General features: G+C 40.0%; 2 protein-coding genes across 3 annotated transcripts in view; both read right to left on the bottom strand.

Annotated features, from left to right (window-relative positions):
• Nucleotides 1-1515: 1515 nt before the first annotated feature.
• On the bottom strand, nucleotides 1516-8735 carry slc15a1a (solute carrier family 15 member 1a). Its single transcript, XM_056439306.1, has 22 exons — nucleotides 8306-8735; nucleotides 7792-7879; nucleotides 7242-7383; nucleotides 6504-6623; nucleotides 6308-6407; nucleotides 5698-5788; nucleotides 5497-5580; nucleotides 5314-5396; nucleotides 5119-5205; nucleotides 4939-5028; nucleotides 4809-4853; nucleotides 4681-4713; nucleotides 4509-4597; nucleotides 3974-4055; nucleotides 3763-3882; nucleotides 3454-3597; nucleotides 3328-3374; nucleotides 3049-3156; nucleotides 2853-2964; nucleotides 2388-2525; nucleotides 2167-2274; nucleotides 1516-1989 (listed from the first exon to the last, which is right to left on the bottom strand). Exons 1-22 carry the CDS (start codon nucleotides 8378-8380, stop codon nucleotides 1753-1755), a joined length of 2223 nt encoding a protein of 740 aa, XP_056295281.1. The 5' UTR covers nucleotides 8381-8735; the 3' UTR covers nucleotides 1516-1752.
• A 99-nt stretch (nucleotides 8736-8834) lies between these two features.
• Nucleotides 8835-13680, bottom strand: part of zmp:0000001200 (dedicator of cytokinesis protein 9) — a 75224-nt gene continuing 70378 nt past the window's right edge. For both annotated transcript variants that reach the window (XM_056439279.1, XM_056439295.1), the window contains exons 50-53: nucleotides 11544-11734; nucleotides 11354-11454; nucleotides 11119-11257; nucleotides 8835-9915 (exon numbers count right to left, since the gene is read on the bottom strand). In XM_056439279.1, coding sequence (XP_056295254.1) covers nucleotides 9790-9915; nucleotides 11119-11257; nucleotides 11354-11454; nucleotides 11544-11734 — 557 coding nt within the window. In that variant the 3' untranslated portion in view covers nucleotides 8835-9789. The remainder of the gene's footprint in view (nucleotides 9916-11118; nucleotides 11258-11353; nucleotides 11455-11543; nucleotides 11735-13680) is intronic.

Genomic DNA, 13680 nt, shown 5'->3' with positions numbered 1-13680 from the left:
CAGGTGTGGCCAAAAACCACTGGGGCTACTGAGCCATTTTATTATAACCAAATGCGAGACCCCTAAAGTATCAAATTGTTCACCAGTGGGTTAGGGTTAGATAGGGTATGATATGCATGTCGATTTTTGGGATATGATAAAGCCCTCCAAAAGCCAATTAAATTGCAATATAATAATATACATGACAATTTCAATAGGGCCTTCGCTGGCCCACCATTGTCGGTGATTGGGCCCTAATTATAAGTTTGATCAATACATCTGTAATCTATGCCTGCATTCCTCTGTGTTTTTATGTCCCATCTTTCATTCTTAATGTTTATGCGTAAGTGTAATTTGCCAGGCTGAACACCCATGTGCCGTCCTCTTTGTTTACCTTTTTAACATCTCTATGCTTCCACTGGTTATCCTGTGTTTAACTTCACATTGAATTGTGGGCAATCCCCCAGGTCAAAGTCTGTAAAAATGTGGACTTACTAAGAAGGTTCACATAAGTGCTCAAAATATCTACGAGAGAGCCCTCAAATACTTAATGATTTGCCAGTGGGACAGCCCTAAACCATCACAGACTTTATGGGAGTGCGCCTCAAAGTCTGTGAGTCCGTAAGTGAGGGTATTGGGTTTGGGCCTGTGTTTGGAAAAGGGGATAGAAGATAACTCTTGTCCATGGGGGGTTGGCCCACCCAGACAGGCTTTCACAGAAACGGTGTTTGAAGGTTGCAAAGTCTGTACCTATGGAACATAACCACTCGTTTTGTATAACTGTAACTGTTGTAGTCTCATATTATCATAACATGTTGGGGTGCACAGCATTTTTGTCGGTCTGCCAGTATGCACAGGAGGAATTGCAGCCACCTGAAACAGTTGTAGGTCTAATGTCGGCTCCATGTCATATAAAACAAACTTTAAAACTGTGAATTTATATGTTTAACACCATATTTTACTTTACTGTTATGGACAACATTATCCCATGTGACAGAAGGATACTGGTTGTGCATGCTGGTTCACTGTCCCACTGTCATGGCTGACTAGAACAAAGCCATCATTCATGTTGTCGGTGCTTTTCCTGCATGACATGTCTGCTGAAAAATATCTAATAAACGGGAGAATGCGTTGCTGGATATGTGTTACTTTTAACAAAGGATTACAAAGATAACATCACAGGAACTTATAGTCAACATAAACTATTTCCCTTTTTTGGGGATTTTTATTCTGAGATCATACAATTGAAAGATACAGAACAATCTGTTAAATTGATCTTGAGTTCGGATTATTTTGTGATACCTCATTTTCCAAAGTGACGTATAGAACTTTCACACTCAAATAATGAATCCAGCTTCTTTTTGAGCAGTTTAGGAGCTCACAGCTCCGTTTATGGCCTGTCAGGATGCAATGCATTCCCTCGAGTATATTTAGGAGATTTGATATCAGGTTGGAGGAGCGCCATGAATAAGAATGACATGCTCAGTGACCTTTGGCAAAATATCTCAAGATTAGCATTGTGATTGGAAAAAAACCTCAAACATAATAATTTTTTATTGTGTACTTAAACATAACATGGACATAAATATAGCAATTAAATCCAATGATGTATAAATGGTTTATCGCTTTTTATAATACCATAGATAACATTCTATGAATTTGTTGTGTGCTTTACTCAAGATACTCGCTCGCGCGCGCACACACATACACGCACACACACAGCATGAAAGTATATTCTACCCTGTGTCGATGTTAGACATCAGATATGAGCGTTCACATTCTGGTCCGTTTGGCTGTATCATCTTCATCTTCGTGAGTTGAGTGTTTCTTGACCATCTCGAGCTGCTCCTTCTGTAGCTGGTGTTTATCATCCTCATCATCTTCATCAACCTTCTTAGTGAACTGGGCCTCAATTTCTGCAGGGTCCATGTAGGTGTAGAAATGCGCCATAATGGAGAAGATAAAACACACTACAACCAAGAGAGAGGCAAACAGGACGTACTCTGCCCACTTTGAAAGAGAAAGACAGAAGGACAAACGTGGTATTATTGTCTCATCAGTGTCATGGCCTCACAAAACCACATCACACATTTCCACTCAAGATATGTTGTCACTTTGCATCTCTAAGATTTAGTTATAAGTTTAATTAATCTTTTCTTTTGTTTGTTTAGTTGTTGTTTGTTTTACCTGTTTGGGAAGCTTGGCAAGTTCAGCCACTATCAGAACAATAAAGTTGCCGACAGCAACAGTCAGCAACCAGCCTGCTTGCAGCACCGCTTTCATATTACTAGGCGCCTTGAATACACAAAAGATTACTTTAGCCCAAAACAAAGAAAACAGAACTATTATTAAAGACAAACATAATCCAATGTCATCATTTTCGTGTGAAAATGCGTATATATTTTTACCTGTGAGTAGGAGAACTCCAGACCAGTAATAGAAAACATTACTTCACCAATAGTTATGAAGAAGTACTGAGGAATCTGGAGAGCCATGTGAACCGAGTTGGGCTTGATGTCTTCTGCCACAGTGATAGACTCCTGACACTGAAACAAATAATCACAACAGTTCAGTTTCGGAACGGTGTTTCTCAACGTGTGACTGAAAAGAAGGTCACCGGATGGATTTTGAGCATAAAAATGACTTTATGTTAACATAAAGTGAGCTCACTCTCTATTTTTGTATAATCAAGAAAATCCTATGAAAAGAACCAAATAAAAAATGCATTAATCTAAACCTCCCAACCATGTCTGTGACACCCCCTCTGTGCTTTCTTAAGATGTACATCTTTAAAAACAGGTCACAAAAAATGTTGTTTCTTTTTTTTTATAAAGGCTTAATATTTTCCTAAAAGAGATTTTTTTTAAACGTACATTTGGTCCAATGACCAACGTGCTGGGTATAAAGAAGGTGTATGAACTTCCAAATCCAAAGTCCCTGCTGTATTCACACGACTCTGAACCGCTCCGTATGCTGAAGACGGACCTGATCGTTAGAAAAGAAAATTAGTATTTGCATAAAATAATGATTCTAGTATAAAAACAGTATTGATTTTTGAAAAATCCTTACTTTCCATTTTTTACTAGGGAGTAGTTGGAATAATACAATGACTCAATGACTCCAAAGTCAGCTGCAGGAAGCGACACATTTACGGTTGTATTCATTCCATTTATGAATCTGAAATATGAAGACAGAAAATGTAAAAATATTCAGTAAAACCAACATATTTAATCTCTTTAATCTGCAGACAAAGAAGAGGACTACAACTGTGTGATTTTCATAATTTGTACCTATCGGTCAATTATTCACATATTTGTTACCCGTTAAATTATTTGTAAATCAACTTACCGGACTGCATTGTTGCCTTCTTGTGGTTTGGCTGTCAGATCATTAGTCTGAGAAAATAAATATTAATGTTAACGTAAATGGCCTATTGTGTGTCTTTATTGATATTATTTTTTACTTCTCACTCACCAACATCCAGTTGGCGTTGATGTTTGAGGTCATGAGAAGCGTTTGCCGCTTTTCTTTGGCCAAGGAAATATTTTTCACAACTTCAGTGCTGCCAATTAAAATGCTGATTATTTCTGTATCAAATGTGAAGAATTCCTCACTGGCCTGCAATAAATAAATAAATAAAAAGAAGAGTTGAATCATTCCTAGCCCAATCGATGGGCTACGAATGTGTGCACATAGACAGTGGTGTTTTGGCTCGCATGCAACAGAATTTTAAACGTAGTAATCCAAATTGTAAAACTTTTGTATGATTGTATGAAGACATACCTGAGCTGCAGGAAGGACAAGAGGATCGACGCCAGGCAGCTTAACCGTCACTGGATCACTGCCCATGTTAAGTAATTTCAACTGACTTTGAACGGCTGATGGGAAGGTGGGTAAGGTTTTCTGAAATTTGATGGAGTTTTAAAATGTATTATTCCTTGAAATGATGTGCATTTTACAGTGTGTGAGGAGCTGAACACAACTTGCTACTTACATCAATTTCAATCTGAACCAAAGCAGCGCAGATAAAAGCTATAGCTGCCATCATCATCCCCACTGTCATTCTTTTCAGAGATCTGTTGAATCAACATTAAATCCTGTTACAGAATTTTACAAAATGCGATAGAATTACATCACAAAATGTCTATTTTTAAATATTATAACTTTAATATCATAAAGATGGGAAAAAAACAAGCCTGAGTCTATTACATGTTAACAAAATCCAACCACTTTAAAGCCCACTATAATAATTTACAGAATAATACATTGTAGCTTGACAGCAGGTTTATGGAACAGTTAGGCAGGATACAATGAAGATACCACTCAAGGCAAAGAAATAGTCCAGCACATAACCCCCTCTAAAACGGTGCACAAAGGAGATATTATATGTTAATCAGTGAGCTTTAGATGAGCTGTGAGACTGATTTCATCTTTACAGTTTTGCAAGTAATTTAATAACCAAATAAGGGGCCAATGCCAGGTATTCTATAAGCCCCAAAGCTGTGTCACTAAGTTCCAGCAGTACTTACGTAAAGTTCAGGCCACACTTTTTGATCAGAGGGTAGATTAAGCTGTCCATGATAGGCACCAGCGTCAGGATCAGGATGGGGTTTACAGTCTTCAAAAACATCAATTGCACAGTGAGAATTTTCTCAAATACATACATTTTATCTAAAATAAAATCGAATTATTTTAACTCACCTGCATCTGATCAGGCTGTATAACAAGTAGCCCCTGCAGACACAAAGATGTTATTAAAACATGAACACATTGTTCAATAATTTGGATAATTCAAATATATTCATCGTTGGTTTTATTTTCAAACTTACAAAGTTCCCATTCATGGTGGTGGCTTGCAGAGTCCATCTAGAACCCTTTCATAGAGAGGCAGAGTAAAGCACAGCTTCCTCTGTCGACCAGTGATGTTGCATTTCTACGGTACGAGTAACTTTTAAATACCTTTTGGTCAAACAGGGTCCAGAACATCGGGAGTGGGATGTATAAAAAGAGGACCTTCAGTACCATTTTGATTTGAGCAATGAGGAGTTTCTACAACACAGACAGAAAATCCACCGCTGTCATTCCACGGATGAAACACTTTGTTTGAAACCTGAGAGAAATAAACAAAGTGAAACTTACAGCATATTTGTCTTCTGCCCAGTCCATCCAGTGCTGTCTCTTTGGGTATTGACTGCTTCTGTGCCTGAAGCGGTTTTTAATGGCAAACTGACGAACAAAGTGAAGGATAAAATATGTTTTTAGAAACACATCGATCACCTGTTGGAATACATTAAAGCAGAATGTGTAGATGCAAATGGTGCAAACTAGACTCACCCCAATACATTTACACACATCATGCATGATGTTTCCCTGGGGTTCAGCTTTGTAGTACATTCCACTTCCAACAATAAACACCACTGTGAGGGGCATCACAGGCACAACATCAGCATCAGTGTCCAGTATATGTACCAAATATTTACATTTCTGCGTTATAGTCTCCAACTTATTTAGACATACCAAGTGCAATCACCATTAGTGCTGCAGGGACACCGAAGGCCAGAGAATAACACTTCTGCTTAGTGTAGATGCCGCACTCCTGAGCTGCAGATTGAGACAAACAACTGCCATTACAGTTTAAAGTCTGAGGCCTACCAAGGACTGTTATTACTTGCTTATAGCATGGCTATGTCATAAACTGTATGTCTTGTTCATATCTACCTCTCAGGATTGGAGTGATAATAGTTGACAAGAGACTCCCACCATTGATGCACAGGTAGAACACAGAGAAGAAAGTTCTCCTTTTCTTTTCCTGCACAGAGAAATACAGAGAATGACCTTTGGTTGCATTCTTTAGCGTGGAATATAATGTGTAAACAGATAAAAAGAGATTAATATCTTTGTTTATTATATTGAATGTTCCAACCAAATTATATGTTTAGCTGTGCTAGCAACATGGGAATAGCAATGTCAGTGTGTCAGCTCACCACTTTGGTCAAGACTCAAGTAACAAACATTCTTATTAGTAGTATTGTTTGTCATATAAATATGTGTATACATTCATGGTCTCCAGAGGATGAACACACAGGTGATTTGCTGACTTTTCCTCTCGTGCCACCATGAGGTTAAGATGTGTGATCTGGAGTGAAGTGTCTTGACACATTTTGAATGGATTGCGATGAATTTGGTACATTCATCCATGTACTTCAATTCCTTTAAAGAGTACTCCACTGAATTAGGATTAATCATTTTGCTGAATTTGAATGGCAATAAAGAGCAATGTGATGGTCACTACCAAAAATGTAATATTATAGAAGAAGACAATTCTCACCTGATGTTCACCAAATTGATCTCCACCAAAGGCAGCAACACAAGGTTTGATGCCGCCAGTGCCCAGAGCAATGAGTAGGAGACCCACCATGGACAACACGCTAAATGTGAAGAGGAACATGTGCATGAGCAGGGTACTGTCTGCCAACAGCTCACAACCTGGACTCCATTATTTGTGTAGTAAAATAGAAACCCACACATGAAAGGTCATGTTGTCCGGTGTCCCGTCTTTGTTCGTGTCAGTGATGTCATGGATTGCACTGATAGCCATCGTAACCTGGCCAATCGCATAGACAATGGACAAGTAGATGATCGTCCTGTAATACGAAGAAGGAAAGAGATAGCAGCGGCGTAAGAACTACTATAATTGTGTCTTATCATATGGCTTTTAATGTTAATATATGCATCTAAAAGGTAAAAAAGAACTATCTGTACAAATGTAGCAAACATTTCCTTCTGAGGTTAAACGATGGCTTTAAAGCCACGACAAATGTTGTCTTCTTAAAATTATTTTGTGCTGATTTTGGCAGTCCCTGTGGACATAAATGGTAGTGTCACCGTACGCCGGATATTATTTGGAAAATTTGCCATTTCACTGCAGCAGGGTCTGACAATGTGCTTCGGGCCTTATTCTAATTCTCCGATGCTTTCCTTCCCTGCAGTGGACTCAACAATGCTGCCTCGGCTTCCAGCAGCAGGGTGTTGGCTCTCATCAGCGGCCAGCGGAGCAGCAGACACTTATATAGAGACCTTCTCGCTGGTGGTCTTGTTTACTTATGTAGGTCATACAGAGGCATCAATAATAAATGGTGTGTTTCATAAACAGTAAAACGTTCCCTGAGTATGTACAGTGGGCCTTCTTGTATATCCACCACTGAGAGATAATCATCATCTAACTACTTGCATATGTTTAATGACAAAATAATGAAACTCACTTAAACTTTCCCAGCCAGGAGTCAGCCACAATGGCCCCGAGGATGGGGGTCAGGTAGCAGAGCGCCACGAAGACATGGTAGATGGAGGTGGCCAAGTCATCGTCCCAGCGCAAGAAGTACTTGAAGTACAGCACCAGGACCGCTGTGAACAGGCAGAGGAGACCTTAGCTTCTTCTTCTTCTTCTTCGACAGGATATCATCATCAATCGAAAAGCAGCCTGGAAATGTTTGGTCATGTTGTGCAACGTCTTATTAAATCAGAATGTAGCTTTGAATCTACAAAGTAAATATAGTGGAGTAGAAAGTACAATATATGCCTAGGTAGAAAAACATTTAATTACCCAAATTAAGTAGACATACAAGTCAGCTTCTTCAAATTGTACTTCAAAAAACTTAACTTACTTAGTTCCTTTTCACCACTGTAAATATTCAACAGATGACAACTAAATGTGTGTGTTTTGCAAAACCATGGAAAAAATGTAATGACTTTTATCGTCATGGTTACAAAAATACATCACATGGTCAACGTTACACAACTCTGTGTTCTCACCTCGCATGCCATAGTAGGAGAACCTCTCGCAGAACTCATTCACAACTATGAAGAAGATGCTGAGCGGGTAACCGAACAACTCTTTGCTCTGATGGATGAACAAACAGCAGCAGTGGAGAAAGTTATGAGATCATATTCAAGGAAACAAAATGTACTATGTGTATCCAAATTAAAAGTGCTTATGAAACAGAATGGTCCCTGTCATGTAATAATGCATTATTTGATCATCAGGTGGAACATCATTTTCCATCAGTTTAAAAAAAGGCTTTAAAATAAAAAAGAAAAAGTGAAAGTACATGTGAAAATAATGCAGGTATAACATAGCATGCAATGGGAAAACTAAAGTAATACAATAACATAACAAATTGAAAGTAGTGTTGGTATTCAGTAACTTATAAGAGAAATACATTGAGATGATTACTTTGTGAACCCGATGGATTATTTAGTCTCACTGAGCAGTTCTAAGACAAAACGGCATGATCATCCAATGAATCAAATTCATGAAGTGCATTACCGTCCCTTTGCTCTCCTTCCTTTTCTTGGGATCCTCGTTATCTGCACACACAAAGAATTCAGCGCTGCGTTTCATAAAGAGAGAAATGCAGTCGCCCACAGATTACCTCCATTTAACAACTAAAATCATTCTCCCAATGTTTGGTCCGACTTTTCTTTCAGGCATCTGAACTTTCTGCTTTGAAATATTTGCTTCAGATTTAAATGAGAACACATAAAAAGCAATGTTTTCCCACTGACCTGCCATGCTGTTTGAGTGAAGCTGCTGCCTGAGCAGTTGATCATTTATCTTTCACTGTCGGAGTGTTTCCGTATTATTGCTTCTTATTAGCACTTTGATCTGTCCTCCACGCTGCTGACTGCGTCGCTTTTATGATGGGAGGGTACATGAGCTACAGGCGATACGGCATTGGCTATGTTCAGTCGCAAACGCCTCGTAAAAAGCATTAGTGTTAGAGAACTCCACAACCAAACTAAATGTAAGAATAAACACGAGAATAAACTTGAATAAAAGTGGAGTAAAAAAAAGATGCAGAGAAATGAGTGTGTTTTAATTAAAAGATAAGCATTAGGGAACATCTGTTTACAGCAGAATAGTGACTTTGTGTTAAATAAAAAAAACTTTAACAAAAACTTGCTGCCTAAATATAAAACAATTTCAATAAACACCAAGATGGTAAAAGCTTCATATTACATCCACAGTAGGCGTAGTGTTTGGTTCGACACCTCATCGCTTTGGCAAGAAGGTGAACATCATCTTTACAGTGTATGAGCCCCATACAGCAAGATACTTTGCAAATATTGCACACACTCCTTTTTTTATATACATTAATAAACAACTTGGAATATACATTTTGTTTGTATGCAATGGCTTTAAATATTTAAAAACGATCTAAGACATTGAAGTGATTTATGGGTGAATGCTAACATGAGTCATGGGATGCCATTTAGTAGAAATATAATGTACAGGGAGACGTATGGAGCAGATGCTGTTCATCGAGACATCAACACAGTGGCTTAAAAAAGTGGAATACTGTACATACAAAAACACAATGAAACATCAAAATAAAAAAAAGGGCTGTTGGGAAGGTGGTGGTGTAATGTAATGGCGTGCATATTAAAGGTCCCGAGAGTGTCCATGGAGAAGCCGTCTTTTAAGGTAGAAACAGGTGACGCATTAGATCTGGCCAAAGTCTGTCATCTCTCCTGCATGATGCTCTCTCTGATCCCAGGATGCACCTCGGTACTGTCACGCATCCAACAGTTCCCATGCCGTGTAAACATTAAATAGGTCCAGTGGCTGGGTCATTGTTCACTGAGAAAGGTGAGAGGTGGTCAGAGTCGTCTGCGCTTTCGTCAGTTTTCTTTTGAGCAGACTTTAAAGAAGCAGGTTTGTGTTCATTTCCGACAATATGGCTTCACCGACATGCCTGGATGGCGAGTACAGAGGGCGGCGAGTTCAAGGCTAACTGACCCCTGCAAGCATCATACCACAGAGGAAGAGCTGGGGATGCCGTGGATGGTGGCGCTGGTTGGCGTGCCGCTGATGGCGTTAAAGATTTGAAGCGAGTCTGGATGAACGCTCTTCATGCCATCTTCCACAGGACTGATCTGGAAGCAAAGAAGAAAGATATTCACAACCGTTTACAATCCCATCTCTGATTACTTAGGACCTTAATTACCGCCAAGTGAAGCCCGTATTTATAGGGAGACCATTTCTTGCTGGGAGTTAAATGAGAAGATCGATACCACACGCACGCACACACACACACACACACACACGTGTACACAGCTAACAGCCATACTAATAAATGCATGATGACCTATGGTTTTCATGTACGTTAGTAGTGAGTCTGTGGCGGAGACGGAAAAAGCCTCACACAAAGAAAGTTTTCTCCTAATTTAACGCTCTAAAAAATTACATCATAATGTCAGACTGATCAGAAAATATGAGTCTTGTCAAATTGAGACTAGTGTGTACTTTGGTGACCTTCCTGTACCGTCTCTAGATGTATATATTTACTATAGAAGTGACAGTAGTATCAATCTTCACATCTAACTCTCAGCAAGAAAGCAAATATTCATATTTTCCAAAACGTAAGACTTTTAAGGTGCTCAGAACCCCTTTCATGAAGATTATTAGATACAGAACACAAATAAGCAACAGAACAACCTAAAGAAAATCCTTCAAAGTATAAGAAATATTTGTATATGTATACATTCAGATGCATGTGCATACATATACACATGCAGTTCATAGACATCCAAACCTTTATGTTCATACATGCATACAAACTTTACACACATGCAGAAAAAAGACATGTCAGTGATTGCTTGTCTGAACATCCAGTGGAGCGGGAGAACAGTTGTGGGTTTTAAGTTTAGCAGTGGATGTAAAGATAAAAGGGATCCGATCAGACAACGATGCCAATCTATTCTGGTTTTTTCACGGTCACAGGATGGACTTTAGCTTCAGCAGCTTTCTGTTCCCTGGAAGTATCCCCGTCACATCTGGGTTCTAATGGTTTGACAAGGCAACATCTTAAAGCACTAACATGTTGGATAATATTTGATGGACAGAAGCCTTTTGGTTGGCTGCATCAACAATTAACAACTGGGTCTTTATTGCGTACTGGTTCTTTTTGCATTACCATATAATCTGTTCATGTCAGCACAAGGGAGAAACAGAGAACAGTGTTATCAAAGAGCATGGTATCAATCATTATCAAACATTTAATGAATGCCACCAACAAACCATGATAACGGTTGTAACATTAGTAATGCAGAATGTTATTACACTGATACCGGACTCACTTGCTCATGCATGATGATGGACAGCTCTTTGGCTAAGTCTCTGTAGCTGGCTTTCATCTCGTCTTGATACTCCTGCTGGTCCTCTTTGATCAGCCGCTCATTGATACCCAAACCGTGGCCACATGCCTCCACAAAATGCCTGCTCAAAAAGCAGATCGTTAACATGTATTAAAAGGAGAATTACATAACATGGATTTGCACGTACACGTTGTCAGCTGTTGGCAGCTCATCTCACCTGAAGACCTCTTTCAGCTGCTTGACCTTGTTATCAGGATTCTTCTTGGCGCTCGCGTCGTCGAGAAAAGCTCGTGCATACGCCAGAGGTCCTGCATTCACCTGAGGGAAGGTGTAGGAGCCGTGTCATGTTTGTGATCGTTTCATTGGGTATGTCCAGTCTGTGTGTAAACTCAATTCAAAGCAGGAACCTGGACGCTGATGCTGCCCTGTAGCTTGAGCTGCAGACGGATCATGTCCACCTCACTGGAGGAGCAAAGCTGTTGGATCTCGGCCACCTTCTTGCTCATCTCGTCGATGGCCACCTCGATGGGGCTCAGGTCAGTGTGGTGCTGATACATCACCGCGATACGTTTCTTGACGTAGGGGAAGCAATGCGTTGCTGTGGGACAGAAACATGAAGAGGAAGAGGAGGAGGAGGAGGATGAACAGCTGGCCTCTTAGAAAAGCACATGCATGAACAGGGCTCCAGACTAACTTTTTTTACTAGGAGCACAGTGGCCCCTAACTTAAAATTTTAGGGGCGCAAGCAGAAAATTTAGGGGCGCACACAGGGTTTTTCCTGGGTCAAAATGGGTCTTCGGTGCTCCCCAAAAAAAATGTTTGCGCGCTGCGCGCGCACCGTCTATTCGTGCAGGTCGAGCTATTGAGTGAGTGATCAGCAGCTGGCATATCTGTCCATTCACGCACCTCACAGTTGTGTATTGATCAGACAAGAAGACACGCTTATCAACTCCAGTGTTTCCCCTACCATTATAACAGGGTGAAATCTCCACCCGCCACTCTGTAATTTTCGTCTACCCCCCCCCCGTCAACAATTCTCGGCTCGCGTGACAGAGCGATGCGCGCACCGACATCGAAGTTCTGCCGTGATGCGCGCTGCGGTGAGCACACTCACCACCCCCCCCCACCCATTGATTGAATGCATTCATAGAAAGCAGTTTCTTTTAGGAAACGGAATCAAAAATAAATATTACTATGCAGCACGTTCTCTTTTCAATACCATCTAGGGTTTGATGATGTTATGATTAGAGATGCACCGATCAGGTTTTTGGTGCCGATCACCGATCACTGAAATCAGTATCTGCCGATCACCGATAATACCGATCACCGAGTCGATTGAAGCATTCTATTTATTGTGTAGCATTATTGCCTAGGACTATGAGGAAATACATATATAAAGCAACTCAAACATTAAAGAAATTACAGATTTCTTTAAACATTTAGGACTTTTACTTTGAAAAATGTCCTAATTGATACATTAAAATTGTTTGATTGCTATTGTAGGGGATTTCAGATATGTATGCAACACATCTGCATTATTCATTTCCTGGAACTCTTGGGGAAATCTATATACAGGACTTTGTTTAACATACAAAAGTCTGACTAATTTTTATAAACTCTTCCTTGGTCCAGTAAAAATGTTTTAATGTGAGCATAATTTAAGCTAAATCTCAGAAATGATCTATAAAGATACATCAGTTCATTGTTTACTTTTATATGTTCGTGTATGATTTGTCGACATCTTATTTTGATAAACGGATGTTGTTTCACGTGGTTCTTTCCGCTAACTTTGCAAAACCGGAAGTTGTCACTTAGATCCTTCCGCTAACTTTATCAAAATCCTCGCGCGCTCCCGATCGAATGCGTTTACCGTGAGCGACAGTGTATAGGGGCAGACATGTGAGAGTCGGCTGAGTTGACCCAGAGATTCAACTCGGGGGACGGGGACGCCGCTCGGTGGTGAGGATCCCCTCGTGGACCTCTCACTCTGCGGCCCTCCGCTGCGGTGCGCCTCTTTTCACACATTAGCCCCCCCACACACACACACAGGCCAGCCTTCTGCTTCGGTTTTCGTCTCCTTTCTTCTTCTTCTGGAGTTAATGTCGGTTAGCAAACCAGTCATTCAGGCATTACCGCTAACTATAGTGGGCTGAAGTGGAGAACAAGTTTGTCAGCAACAAAAATATTTCATAACAAAAAAAAGAAATCTGCTAATTTCCTGGTCGCGCATGCGCGAGTTGATGAAAAATTTACTCGCACTGTGTCTAATTTTAGGCGCAAAATGCGACCATTTGGTCGAAGTCTGGAGCCCTGCATGAAGAAAAGATTCATAAACTGGGTTTTACAGCTCAGGATCCACTCACATGTGTATTGTGCATCTTTTAGAAGCCCTCAGACAATAAAGATAAGAATGCAAAGTTGAACTTTAGATCTTTTACACCGTAAAACAATATGAATGTGATTAGGAGGAGGAAAGTTCCTTGACAAACAGCTTACATGTTCAGAATCTAATCAAGATCTTCCATTTATGCCCAGGACCTTTCT

Source organism: Pseudoliparis swirei, chromosome 2, assembly GCF_029220125.1.
Source record: "Pseudoliparis swirei isolate HS2019 ecotype Mariana Trench chromosome 2, NWPU_hadal_v1, whole genome shotgun sequence".
Taxonomy (NCBI): Eukaryota; Metazoa; Chordata; class Actinopteri; order Perciformes; family Liparidae; genus Pseudoliparis; species Pseudoliparis swirei.
Note: the sequence above shows the minus strand (reverse complement) of the source record. Positions and strands in the feature narration are given on the sequence as shown.